General features: G+C 41.5%; 1 protein-coding gene across 2 annotated transcripts; it reads right to left on the reverse strand.

The window, feature by feature from the left end:
- Nucleotides 1-1,862: 1,862 nt before the first annotated feature.
- LOC118364854 (polycomb protein suz12-B) lies at nucleotides 1,863-14,791 on the reverse strand. Of its 2 annotated transcripts, XM_035746629.2 has the most exons (17): nucleotides 14,544-14,791; nucleotides 13,925-14,069; nucleotides 13,556-13,602; nucleotides 10,473-10,537; nucleotides 9,973-10,041; nucleotides 9,661-9,710; nucleotides 9,423-9,508; nucleotides 9,063-9,297; nucleotides 8,502-8,607; nucleotides 8,144-8,249; nucleotides 7,440-7,617; nucleotides 6,860-6,948; nucleotides 6,473-6,616; nucleotides 5,155-5,312; nucleotides 4,614-4,812; nucleotides 4,162-4,262; nucleotides 1,863-3,831 (listed from the first exon to the last, which is right to left on the reverse strand). In XM_035746629.2, exons 2-17 carry the CDS (start codon nucleotides 14,052-14,054, stop codon nucleotides 3,504-3,506), a joined length of 2,091 nt encoding a protein of 696 aa, XP_035602522.2. In that variant the 5' UTR covers nucleotides 14,055-14,069; nucleotides 14,544-14,791; the 3' UTR covers nucleotides 1,863-3,503. The 2 variants fall into 2 exon arrangements, with proteins under 2 accessions (XP_035602522.2, XP_035602521.2); XM_035746628.2 differs by lacking the exon at nucleotides 14,544-14,791 and having other exon boundaries at nucleotides 4,183-4,262; nucleotides 13,925-14,084.
- Nucleotides 14,792-14,915: the final 124 nt, after the last annotated feature.

Here is a 14,915-nt window from a genome sequence, read left to right on the forward strand (position 1 = left end):
TGGGCATGATAGGCCTTTTGAGGAGATTCTGGTTGGTTTGGTGGGTTAATGGTCAGTTCATGACCTATCCCCAGACCTTGACTGTCCCGCTGTTGCTGCCTGAGTCTGTGTTCGGCTCAGCCTGCTTCTTCTAGGCTGACCCCTGGAAGAGGGGATAAGAGACCCCATGACTTGGTGTTCTAAAGAGGGACTACCCAGTAAAGCTGGTCTCCTCTAACCATGGGCTAGACCTTTGGCGTTTGCGTACTGTTTCAGGTCCTCCCTCTCATTCTGATGTTTCCTCTTCTCTCCTACAGAGCTAGGAGATGCAGCGCCTATCTCTTGTCTCTGAAATAAAAGGCGACCAATAAGAGGGAATATGATACTAGAGTATGGCACCACACAGACTTTATACATGACAATAAGAACATGACTGATAGAATTAACTGTAGTTAACTGTAGTCTCTCAATCTTACCTGGACTTTCCGACTCCAGAATTGTATCTTTGTATTTCTTCAGCAGCACAGTGAAGACTGGGAACAGTGGGCTAGACACTTTGACCTCTTCAAGAGACCCTTTGCGGACAGACCCTGACAACTTATCTCTCCAGCCAGAAGTAATTGACCCCTTCCTCTCAGTCTGGTTGTGTTTAAGTGTTGAGCTGGACCACCAATTCAAAATCTGTCTCTGAGTGTTGGGTACTATGGGCATTATTAGTGTCCTGTTTCCTGGTGAAAATGGTTGCCACTTTCTCATCCGAGACCCTGGTTGTCCCAGAGGCAGACTGCACCACTGTTTGTATTGTGAGGGTACATGCTATTACATTCTGGCCAGATGTGAGTCCAACTCCTGCTCCATGGCATCGGCTAGTGACTTGAGCCAGGTCCACAGACCCCATCACTGCCCTGCTCCTGAATGCTTTGTCAGCACTGGAGCAGCTTGACTCTGAAATCACTATAACATTATTAGGAGGGTCTGAGCAGGGGCTATCCTTGATGTTCTTGTTCTTGCTTTGGGGTACCTGTTTCGCTTGAGTCTGTGCAGCCTACTGGTTGACCGTGACAGAGAGAGGCACCTCATCATAAGACCCCCTAATATGACAAGGCGCCATCTTAGGTTTCTCTTTCACCTGCTCAGAAATTAGGCTCTTCCTCCCAAGAGGTTGTGGGGTTATACTGAAGTACTTTGTGATGTCATTGGATTTTGGGCACCCAGCCTTCTCTGTGGCCAAGTAGGGGCGATAAGAACATCTTTCTTGCCTAGAGGTTAAAGGTTAAACAGAAGAAAAAAAATACTGTATAAAATTCCTTTCTGAAGATGTGACCATTATGGTCATCACATCAATAGGGCATTCATATCATTCAATATAACGGGAATGCAAAATTAAAATTACTTTCACTTCTGTCTTCGTAGTGCCAGATTGTAACAGGTGCTGCAATATAGTTACCTATAAAATAGCACTTTCACAACCGTTGACACATTGTAACAACATAGACGTACCTAGTTAGCAAACTTTATTTTCTGATATGATCTTCTGAACAGGTCAATGAAAGCCTACCGATAAATGTACTTTAAACACGCTTACGCTAATTTCATAACTCAGCTTTTCACGCAACAAAAATCAGCACACGCAGCGAAATGTTTCGATAATGTGTAACTTCCGTATGTTCAAATAGACGCGCCAAACCCAGATCAACCAATCAGATAGTAATGAGTATCACGTCACGAATATTTGGTCCCACCCCTATGCACTGTAGTTGCAGAATTTATATAAAAAGGTTTTTATTCTAATTACAAAATCTTTGGTAGTAGGCTAACCTACATTTTCTGAACATATTCCATTTTTTTATGACTGTTGATATCAGTTGAATAAAGAAAACTGACAAGGTCAAATGTATTTTATTTTAAATATAAAATCCCCATTTCCAAAGTTTATAATATAGTTCACGACTTCCAACGGTGGTTTGATAATACGGTGAAATGATTGTTTTCTACCCTTATATCCAGCCGATCAAAAACGTGCATAAAGGTACAAGGAAGTAAAAGACTGGTCCATGGAGTTGAGGGAAAAGGTGTCCAACGAAGCACCAAAACTACTGCTTTTGTTCAATTTGTGCACTAACACAACGCAAAAACACAGCTAAGGCTTATACACCGCTCGTCATTTAACGTTTTGAAATGATGCAGCAACAAACAAAAAAATGTACACAGAACTGAGAGACTTACTGAAAATCACCCCCTTTGGCATTTAAACAGAGCCTAATAGTAGGATAGACACGTATCAACTAGGACCCATTTCCAATGAACAAACAGCATATTGCCTCTGAAGAAAAATCCTACATGTCCATAATCAGTGATAATCAGGTTCACAATGGGATATAGCTAGATATTGACATTATTACAATGTATACAAAGTGTCTGTAAGGAGTGTTGTCCAACACTTCCTATCTCACCCGTTTATGAAGATAAATGAACATCAAAAACAGCTTGAGTTCCCAATGTGCCTCAAGCCTAGTTAACCATAATACAGGTTCCAGCATGTCATAAAAACATCCATAGGTTGTTGTCCTGTTTTCTGGGGTGTATTCATTAGTGCACATAGTAGCAAACCGTGGCAAAACATTTTGCAACAGAAATGTTTTTTTTTGCAACAAAAACAAGAATTCCCTATTGGACAAATGCAGGTAGGTCCCTCCCTGGTTTGTCCAGTTTGCTTCCGCTTGGTTCCTAGAGAACACACCCCTGTAGAAGAGCTCAGCAGTCTACATAAAAGGGTGAGTGTGCTGGCAGTTTGTGGTTCATCTTGGCTTAATATCCTCAAGCTATGGACGCAGAGAGTAGCATCCGGTCGTGTGGAAAATATCAGTCCACGGATCCTCCATTACTCAAGATAGTATCAACAGAAACATGAGAAACAACATACATCAAATCAAAACAAATACAATCCTGATAAGGTTTCAGGGGGATTCGAGACAGATGGGGTGAATCTGACAATTGATGCAGTTGCACAGAATAAAATAAAAATGGTAATTCAACTCAAGTTGAAAACAATTCACTAATTCAAATTGTTACCAAGTGCTAAAACAAGAGTCAACTAAAAGGATCATTAGAGCCAAACAGACAGGGTTATGGGATACAGATCATCAGGAGTGACAATGTTACTAAAATGCATGACTTACTGTATATCCACTCAATACAGTTTCTGATTACAATGTGATAACAAAAGGCAGTCAAACCATGATAACAATACCTTTCAAGTGATCCCCCCAGTTTCCTCACCCCCCCGAAACCACCAAGAATCACTAAACTGGCTACGGTGCATAATGACTTGGTAAAACCTCACATTATAGTGAGTCTTCATATGCCTGTGTTGTGTGTGTGTGTAGCTATATTTGTATGTCTTGAGTCAATTCAAGACAATCCGCCATTGACATCTTCCTCCCACCTAGCTAAGCACCAAGGGTGACCGTTATAAAAATGAATGGGTCGGATCGACTGCTGCCACCAAAACGCCATCAGTTCAGTCAGTCAGTCACGGAGCTTTTTGTCCTCTTGCCGTGCTTGGTCCCACCACCCCCGCCAGAGCTGCAGGCGATTGCGGTGCCATTGCAGGCGCCCTCCATGAGGGCCCGGTCAGCCTGGTCGTCGGCCCCGGCGTCGGGCAGCTCCTCCTGGATGTGGCGGAGGCGGGACATGGCGCGGTCGATGGTGGCCACGGAGACCAGGTTGAAGTCGTGCATGCTGACCAGGTGCAGCAGAAAGTTACGGCAGAGGTTGCGGCGGGCGATGTAGGCGCCGCACTTCTCCACGAACTGCATGCTGGCCTGGTTCATCTGGTTGTCGGCTATGAAGCTAGATACGGACAGGAAACAGAACACAACGGGAGGAAATGAGGTTAGAATACTGATTTACTGGAGACAGAATGAGTCAGATTAAGGACAACTTTTTAAATACATTATCTTATTTTATTTGTATCACATGTTAGATGTAAACTCTGAAAGTGTCATGGCTTTATGTGGATTTCTAAATTACAGTAACACAAGGATGACTGTTTTTATCCTTACTTAAACACCATCTATAGCACATGTTAAGAGGTAAACTCTTCAAGGTGATGTGGCTGTATGTGTATTTCTAAGTTATCTACGATAGTGCCGTAAGAGGCTAGTGATTAGAGATACATACCCACAGCTTTTAGGTACATACCCATGCTTCATGACGTGCAGGTTCCACAGCTTCATCACCTCCTTCTCGCCCTCGTTGACGTCTGTGAACTCCTCCAGTTGCTGTGGGTGGAACACTCGTAAATTAGTCAACGCAAAATACCAAAATCTACTAACACAACCAGAAGGTACATTTTAGTATAAGGGAAGCAAAGGCCCAGCTGTAGTTGAAGCCCAACACTCATTTCTGTTGGCTTCATATAGGGTGTAATCCTATCTTGAGATGCTCGATTTTCATACATTGACATCAATGGGACACTCATTTGACATGCACCTATTTCAAGTTAAGATATGGGCCATTCTGTATAAACATCAGGCAGTCGTTATGTTTTTTATTTATTTTTTAATTCTCTTCTGTTCTACTCCATTGTACATAATCTCGGACTGAGTGACAGTGTGAGCGGAGGGACTGACCGTGGCGGTTTTCTCTCGCAGCCACTCAGGGTCTCTCTCATCCTCGCTGTCCACGTCCATCTCCTGGGGTCTGAGGGGCATGCAGCTGTCACTGTGGAAGTACAGGCGGTTGTGTCCGCTCACGTAGGTCCTCTGCTGCTCCAGCTCCCCGTCCTCAGACTCCAGGAACTCTGACAGGCTGGGCTTCGTCCGCTTGGGCCTACAAGACAGGAGCAGTGCATTAGGGGTCAGAGGCTGTGGTTAGGTACACACACGCAGGCAAGCTAGTGGACAAATAGTACACATTCTCAACTAGCCCCATGGCTGCGATGGTACCACCAGAGTGAGGATATATGAAACACGTTAGCCAATCAAAACTGCAGTTTTACTTTTTAAGCATACAGCAAATACAAGAACTAAAATCCTTTCACATGATTACCCCGGAGGCTGACCATATTTTTTATTTCAGTGCTTTGATCCTGACACGCAAGCCGTGCTACTGGTTGACTGAGGGTGAGAGAGCCAGTGAGGTGAAAGTGGAGACAGGAGACGCCTTCTTTACCTGCACACCAGTACGTGTGTCACGGCAGTCCTCTTGACGGGGCCGTTGCGGCTGAAAGCGAAGCCGGGCTGGCTGTGAATGTCCTGGGGGTTGCCCACGTAGGAGCCGTCGTAGCACTCATTGATGGACACGTCTATCCTAGCACCTTTAGGGTGAGGCTGGAGACACACAGGGGGACATCAATTCAATTACAATAACTATCAAACTCTCAGTATCCTTGACAACTCAAATAATCAACATATAGCATGCCAGGTACTTGGTAGCAGATGGCTTTAAAATCTCTTTGTTCTTAACTGTTTTTGTTGTTTTTTGACCTGTATAGGGTTCATCAAAAGACCAAATTAGCATAGGTTAATAGTATTTGTATTAGTATTTGAGCCAGGAGAGATTGACATGCATAGTATTAAGGTTTGCTCTCTGTGTACATCTAAGGGTCAGCCGTGCTGCCCTGTTCTGAGCCAAATGCAATTTTCCCTCTTTGTGGTAATGCTGTTAAGGTAGAGCAGCACTTTATAATGGACAGACTTCTCCCCATATTAGCTACTGTTGTATCAATATGTTTTGACCATGACAATTCAATCCCAGCAGTTTAGTCACCTCAATTATCCAGATGATTTATTACAAGATTTAGTTGAGGTTTAGTGAATGATTTGTCCCAATGCTTTTAGTTTTTAGAAATATTTAGGACTAACTTATTCCTTACCACCCATTCTAAAACTAACTGCAGCTCTTTGTTAAGTTTTGCAGTCATTTCACAGTCGCTGTAGTAGCTGACCTGTATAGCGTTGAGTCATCCACATACATAGACACACTGGCTTTACTCAAAGATTGAAAAAAGTAAGGGGCTAGACAGCTGCCCTGGGGAATTCCTGATTCTACCTGGATTATGTTGGAGAGGCTTCCATTAAAGAACACCCTCTGTGTTCTGTTAAGACAGGTAACTCTTTATCCACAGTACAGCAGGAGGTGTAAAGCCATAACACATGTTTTTCCAGCAGCAGACTATGATCGATAATGTCCAAAGTCACACTGAAGTCTAACAAAACAGCCCCCACAATTTTTTTTAATCATCAAATTCTCTCAGCTAAAATCAGTCATTTGTGTAAGTGTTGTGCTTGTTGAAAGTCCTTCCCTTATAAGCATGCTGAAATAGGAAAACGTTCAAATATAGGAATCCTACACACACACACACACACACACACACACACACACACACACACACACACACACACACACACACACACACACACACACACACACACACACACACACACACACACACACACACACGCACACACACAAAGCCCTAGTCTCTCACCACGTAATTGAAAATGAAGCGGCTATGGGACTGTTTGAGGTGTTTTAGCAGGCTGTAAAGCTTCCTACAGTTCAGAGTGCACCAGGGACAGTGGAGGTCGTCTCTAGCCTCTGTCTGCTGCCGCGTGTTGTTGTTGTACAGGAACTGCCATGGGACAAAAAGATGGAAGTTCATTACTGGTTTATTAATAACTGAACCATTCTGAGTGATGCTCAAACAAGATCTTGTTTTACATTTAAGCATATTACCCTACTCTTCCCCTGTACTTAGAGATGTATCAGGACAATCATAACCAGGCGTGTGCTACACATTAGTGATGGATGAGGCGAGTTTCCCCCTTACTGTGTAAAGCGCTGTGAAACATTTCATATTGATGCATAAACAGACCTGGTAAAATATACGCAGTTTTTGCCTGGGTTCACACAGGATCTGTTCTTTTTTCATCTGGATGTCTGTGCTGACAGAGGCCTTCACAGCTACAACAGGGAGGGGAAGGACAGATGAAGGAGTCAGAGGTTATTAGAGAGCACAAACCATTTTTAGGGACATTATTGTGCAAGTGATGCAGCTGCATCGGTCTGGTCAATTTTATTATAAAGTTAAAGTCATAGTATATTTATGGCTCTAGTATTGGTTGGATGGTGACCAAGGCTGTGTTTACACAGGCAGCCCAATTCTGAATTTTTCCCCCTACTAATTGGCCATTTGACCAATCACATCAGATCTTTTTACATCAGATAATTTTCAGAACTGATCTGATTGGTCAAAACCCCAAAGAATGAAAAAGCGATCAGAATTGGGCTGCCTGTGTAAACCCAGCCTTAGCTACACACATTTAGAGTCATGTCGAGGCAAGAGAACAGCAAACTGAAATTGGTGTGAGTGAATCGAAATGGGAGGTTACAATGTGTTGTTTCTTTAGGGTAAAAGCCAAGCAAGTTGCTACTGAGTGTGTTGTGTCTCTTACCCAGGGGGGCAGATTTGAGTGTGCTGGGCCTGCTCTCCATGGGGCTGGAGCCGTCAGAGTTGCGTGTGGCCAGGGGCTTGGCCACGGGGGCTGTGGACTTGTCGCTGGCGTCGCCTGTCCAGCGCAGAGTGAACTGCAGCGTGGGTCCCTGAGAGAACGTCTCGAACGGTGGCAGCCTCTGTGGGAGCAGAGCAGGAAACATTGTCTCAGTACCATCATACACACATTTCGATGTGGGGACACTCCACTGATAGTATAGTTGTCGTCCCCAACCCTGGTGCTGGAGAGCTACTGATTGGGCAAGCTGTTGTTTCAGCTCTGCACATCAACACCTGATTCAGCTCTGCACATCAACACCTGAATCAGCTCTGCACATCAACACCTGATTCAGCTCTGCACATCAACACCTGATTCAGCTCTGCACATCAACACCTGAATCAGCTCTGCACATCAACACCTGATTCAGCTCTGCACATCAACACCTGATTCAGCTCTGCACATCAACACCTGAATCAGCTCTGCACATCAACACCTGATTCAGCTCTGCACATCAACACCTGATTCAGCTCTGCACAACAACACCTGATTCAATTAATCAACTGCTTATCAAGACTGATTAGTGTAATTAAATCAGGCATTTTTAGTGCTGGTCTGAAACCAAAGCCTGCTAGGTTGGCACACACACATGCCTTTGGCCCACTCACCTTCCCATCCAGAATGGTTTCCCATGTGGCTCGTTTCTTGCTGACGGGGCAGTCCTCCATCCCTTGCATGGACACTTCATATTCCCCATCCAGCAGCTGTAATCTCCTGCACATGGCAGAGGGCCCTTATTAACTAGATGCTCTGAGTAATGCATTTAACATCGAGTGTGAACAGTTATAGAATATATGTGGTTGTAGTTTCAATTCAGAAATAGGGCTCAGATATTATAGCACCTTAAAATGCCACTCGCAAGTGGCTAAATATCCTTGAGGTCAAAGTGCAGCAGCAACTTGGTAATGACAGTTGCCACATGGGGATAAATGGCTACCATTTTGCCATTTATGGTATGTTGTTTACCTGTTCTTGTCAAAGACGGTCATCTGTGCAACAAAGGTCTCTGTGGTCTCTCCATCTTCTCTGTGGGTGGAGCTTCTCTTCTTTCTGCTGGGCACCTCTGTCACATCTAAACATGCAAAGACACCAAACAAACAAAAATTAGACATTTGCCCCATGAAAATAATGTCACGTCATCAAAACAAAATGGTCGCCATATTATTTATATCTACCTATCTATATATTAGTACCAGTCAAAAGTTTGGACACCTACTCATTCAAGGGTTTTTCATCATTTTTACTATTTTCTACACTGTAAAATAATAGTGAAGACATCAAAACTATGAAATAACACATATGTAATCATGTAGTAACCAGAAAAGTGTTCAATTCAAAATATATTTTATATTCTTAAAAGTAGCCACCGGTTGCCTTGATGACAGCTTTGCACTCTCTTGGCATTCTCTCAACTACCTTCATGAGGTAGTCTCCCTACAACTAATCTGTTTTCTCGCCAAACAAACACAGACATTCAATTTTAGTGAGTCATCCAACATCCCCGAGGGTGTTTTTGCAACTACTTGCCTATGTTTTCGTTGGCCTCGCCGTTCACAAGGCCGTTCATGTCCCTCCTCCCGGTGCGTAAGACCCTGAACAGGAGCGAGTAGGACTTGACCATGTGGCTGTTGCTGGGCTCAAACTCGTTACTGGACACCAGCAGGGAGGGCAGGGAGCCGGGCTTGGTTTGTTTGCTGCAGTCAGGATTTAAAGGCACTTGCTTTTTACCTGTAGGCACTTGCTTCACCGGGCAGCTGACATCCTATGGAAAACAACGTTTACAGGAGAAAAGTTAGGATTTAGCTCGGAGTTGAGTTAGGAGTTTGGTTTATAACCAATTTCACTTGACTGAGACAACGCGAGAGCGAAACGAAGCCTGGTTTTTACCTTTCGTTTTTTATGGCAGACTTTGACAAGTAGCACCTCTAGAGAGACCGAGCCTTGTTCGTTTTCTGAATTCTGAGATGGCTTTTCTGTGAGAGGGAGAAAGTGAAAAGTGTGTCTTATGTTTCATCCTTTTGTCTCTTCCGTTTTTGTACAAATGTCACACCAACACATTGGTACAAGGCCTACAAATACATTGCATTTGAACACGGCGCAAATATGAGAGTATTGACGGGCATACCATCCTTATGGAAGAATCCAGTGAAGGTAAGCTGCAGGTGCGAGGACAAGCTAGAAGAAACGGCAGTAATACAGTCAGAAAGGACGCAGAGCTGTGGTAACACTCCCAGGCACAAGTCACATATACGGTTCCCCACCCTTCCCACTGTTTCTCTCCTACTTGCCAGCCTCCACCTCCGATGACTTTACTGTCTAAATAAAGTGAAAACACCTCAAATAAAATACATTTAAAGAAAAGAAAAGTATTGAGTCATATAGTTATAGTTAACTTATTATAAACCATTAAAACTTCTAATAGTCTCCTAACTCTTACCTGTGAGATTCCTGCTCTCCCTTCATCTTCTCAACTCTGAGCAGCATGTCATCCACCTTGAACGTTTTCCTGAGCACACAAGTTCAAGCACAGCACAAATGAAGACCTTAGAAGTGGCTTTAGCTTTGATGAGATAATAAATAAATAAATAAATAGGACAGTAGGACCTCAAAGATATGAACACGTCGGGAATAGAGGTCCATAAAATGGCCGCCCGTAACTTTGAAGTCATCTTGACAACCGTGTCTACCTTTATAGAAAATATAAGTGTATTTACACGTGTAAGCAAGGTGTATGCTTGTGTGTAGTCTACATAAGTTGGTTTTTGCAATTAATACATGCCCCAGTTTGATATTGACCGTTTGGTTAACGTCCAGTCTGTAAGTTTGATGATCTTATCTTTGAGGTTCTACTTTATACCATCTCTGATTAATGTCTTAATGTCTACCATAAAAAAATTATCTGATCCCTTTCAGATCAATCAGAGAACAATATGTTACCTTTTGGCATTTGTTCGAGTGTTTCTGTGGGTCATGAAGGTAAGAGTCCTGTGCAAGAATATAGGCTAAAATGGAAGCATTTGGAGGTAAATCATTAATATACCAGACATTGTGAAAATGAGAAAGAAAAGAAAATGCATGCATATATCTATTGTTATATGTACACAGTGCCTTCAGAAAGTATTCACACCCCTAGACTTTTTCCACATGTTGTTGTGTTACAAAAATGGTTTGAAATATATTTAATATTTTTTGGTCAACGATCTACACATAATATAATAATGTCAGAGTGGAAGAAAGAAAAAAATAATAATAATCACATTTATGGAAAATAAAACACTAATATATTTTGAATAGATAAGTATTCAACTCCTTGAGTCAATACATGTTACAAACACAGCTATGAGTCTTTCTGGGTAAGTCTATTAGATTTGTTTTATTCAATTCAGTCTGGTATGAGAACGGTAGCCCCTATCTGCAAAAGAAGGGTGTCTGCGGAAAGCCGAGTGTCTTGGCTATTGACCTGTGCCTTAAAATTGGTATCGCTTATTACCATATATGGGCATACGCATGTATAAGGGCACCCAAGCAGATGACCTCATTTCAAGATGGCTGCTACCTCCATTGCAGTTCGCGTTGTGAAGCATAAACATAATAAACGCAGAATACGTCAATACACACCTGGAAGCCGGGACTCCACAGATCATGAGGATGTCTTATTTGTCTGCCTGTTTTTTATTTAACCAGGGCAAGTTACTTAAGAAAAAAAAATCTTATTTACAATGACGGCCTAGGAACATTGGGTTAACCGCCTTGTTCAGGGGCAGAACGACAGATTTTTACCTTGTCAGCTTGGGGATTCAATCTAGCAACATTTCGGTTACTGGCCCAACGCTCTAACCACTAGTCTACCTGCCGCCCCTGTGACCTACCATAATTGATCACTAGCCTCGAGAGTCAAAATGTTACATTTTGTTATCGTCTGTTTCATATTAGTTCACTGTTTGCTGTTCTAAGTTTCACCCTTGTAACTTTGGAAAGGCCACTAAACTCTCATGGCCATTGTTTATTTGTGGTTCTCATCTCTGCCTTTGTCTCCAAAGTGTTACTGCTTGCATTGTGTGTGTGCACGCTTCACACCTATGCGAGTCACCGCACAGATAAAGGCATGTTGTTTTACCCTCACAGTAATGTCATTTTGTAAATCTAGTCAACTTAGTCAACTGTAATTCTGTGTGTCTTACAACAATATATATCTCTTTATTTTATTTACCACAGAGTGGAGGATACAGACGATTTAGATTATGACGTTTGGGAGCCGCTTTTTGTTTCCTGGCAGAGATGGACTGCTTCAAAGACTATCACGACATGCACAAGCTATGCTGAAAGTGAAATCTAATCATCTAGACCTGGGATGTAAAATGAAAACTAATGTAATTTCTAAATAGTTCAGCTTATTTCTATTTTTGCACCGTTTTTAGTGAAGGACACATGTGTAACCAACTTTGTGTTGGATAAGACATTTATATATATTTTTGAATGCACATCTGTTGCTTTTATTTTGTTATTGTAAACAGTCCATTTGTATGTGGGTCCAATACATTGGACATGTCTAGGCTAAACGTTCAGGCACTTTGGAGAGGTTGAAAAAAAACACTTGGATATCCCCTGTATGTCCCCCGACACCACCACAATGTTTCAGAGAGGTTGGTGTTGTAGAAATTTAGTTTTTATAGTGAAAAATAACTTTTAGGCACACCCAGTGTGCAAAAACAGTGCAATTAACCACATTCTGACAATTTGGAGAGGTTGAAAGGACATGTGAATGTACCTGGATACCACATTACACCACCACAATGTTTGAGTGAGGTTGATATGGTATAAATTGTTTTTATACTGAAAAATAGCATTTAGGGATTGCAAATATGTAATAGCACTGGAATTATCTAATTTACAGACATATGCCACGTTGAAGAAGTTTAGGGACACTTGGAAATGTCCTGTGACCACACCTAACACCACTTACGAAAACATCTGCCCATTTCTAGTTGTTAGGTCTATAAATCCCATTTTTTTCCTGATATTGTTCACATGTTGTGGGAGCCATCTGATGTGTTTCCAGCTCTGGGCCTCAATAATTCACTTATAGCCTGTCAATGAAAGATTACTTTCAAAATAATTGTATTTTTATTTTGTGTGTGCTTGATCTTGTGTATTCTAAATGATGTAACTCCTATCCATCTTCTGATCATTTCCTCAATCTCCCAGCTGTCTTCTTTCCAAATATAGCATGTTTTGGCATGTCAGAATCATGTAATTACACATGAATAGCAGCTCCTTTTGGGTATGTCTATTTAGGCGGAAATAAAAGTTGCCATTACATCTAAGAGGTTAAACTCTGGAACTGTTTTAAAGTCCCCATTGGCCTCATGGTGAAATCCCTGAACGGTTTCCTTCCTCTCCGGCAACTGAGTTAGGAAGGACGTCTGTATCTTTGTAGTGACTGAATGTATTGATACACCATCCAAAGTGTAATTAATAACTTCACTATGCCCAAAAGGGATATTCAATATCAGATTTTTACTTATTTTTTTCTCCATCTACCAATAGGTGCCATTCGTTGCGAGGCATTGGAAAACCTTCCTGGTCTTTGTGGTTGAATACGTGCTTGAAATCCATTACTCGACCGAGGGACCTTACAGATAATTGTATGTGTGGGGTAGTCATTCAAAAATCACATTATACTATTGCACACATAGTTATTCCATGCAATTTATTATCTGACCTGTTAAGCTAAATTTTTCTCCTGAAGTTTTTTTTAAGGCTTGCCAGAACAATGGGGTTGAATACTTACTGACTCTTAAGACATTTCAGCTTTTTTTGTTCGTTTTTTGTTAACATTTCGAAAAACATAATTCCACTTTGACATGACGGGTTATTTTATGTAGACCAGTGACACACAATCGAAATGTAATCCAATTCAGACTGTAACAAAATATGGAAAAAGTCAAGGGGTGTGAATACTTTCTGAAAGATCTGTACATTATGTATACATGTATATTATGGATGTAATATTTGCTTACTGCAATCAGGTTCCTTGTGCGGAGAAATCTGTAGATTTGAGTTGGTTCTGCAAATACATCATAACAATAATCATAGCCTGCTCAATAATTTGTTATGATTTTAGTAAGAATTTAATAGAATTGTGATATGAATGTATTCACAGAGCTGTAACGTATTACGGAGCCGCACAGATATATATCCTATGCATGTTATGGTTCCAGGTCCACGTTCTAATCAAATCTAGTCAGAGATAGGCCTCATATTAGTCAGTGTCATTGATATTAGTTGTGAGTAATAAAATCCAAATTATACTCAATCGGTTATTTTCAAAGATTTCCACCTGGCTTAAAATCGTTACTTCCTGATAAGTAAAAAGTCATGAAACTCACTTTCAAAGGCCTGTAGAAACAACTCATGGTCTGCTTGAATCTGCTCCATCTTCGGCTTCTTCACCGTGGTCATTACAGTTGTCGAGGCCGGGTAGACGGCGCCGTTCGCTTTACAACTGGTCCCACTCATGACTTCACCTGAATGCTGTAGATGGTGCATCCATGCAGATGAAACAAACATTATTATGGTCCTTTTCAAAACAAAGGAAGCATACATAATCATATCAGCTAACGTTAGTTGGGTTAGCAAGCTAGCTAACCTACTTCAGTATTGGTTTTGTATAACATTATAATTTTCCATTTCAACATCCTATAAGAATATGAAAGATCATAGATAACTACACATATACCTTTTTTGTAAGAAATATAGAGATAAACACATATTAGCAAGCTACCGTAATTTGTCTCAAATTCCAGCATCTGGATTTTTGTTAGCTAGTTAGCCAGCAAAGCTAACTAGCTAGCATAAACAAATGGTCAAAATAGCTAGCTAGTAAACGTGTGGGAGTGATATTCGAAACGGGTATAACACAAAATTATTATTTGCTAACTGACTGTACAACATTGAAGCTAACCTTGCTAGCATAAACTAAGATTAGCTAGCCAGCTAGATACTCACCAACACAGGCAACCCATGAAATTAGCAAGGAAGCAAGCTGCTGCTAGCTAAACTAGCATAGTGGGTTAACGAGAAGAAATCCCAAATGTTGCGGTCCAGTATTCCTTCCAACGATTCACACAAAGTCGACTAGTAAAGTAAATCCATCATATTTACATAAAAAATAATAGATTATGTTATTGATTATATGAAAACCATTACAACTTCAGATGAGCTACACGTTATGCTAAAATCGTGTGGTCTTTACTGGACATCTAGAAATACCTCTCATCCAATAGAAATTCGAATATGTAATTTGAGACTTGTGATTGGGCAGACGCAACTGTAAGCGACACCATCATGTTCGGTGGAAGAGGCAAATTGCCGCTCGCT

Source organism: Oncorhynchus keta, chromosome 32 (genome assembly GCF_023373465.1).
Source record: "Oncorhynchus keta strain PuntledgeMale-10-30-2019 chromosome 32, Oket_V2, whole genome shotgun sequence".
NCBI lineage: Eukaryota > Metazoa > Chordata > Actinopteri > Salmoniformes > Salmonidae > Oncorhynchus > Oncorhynchus keta.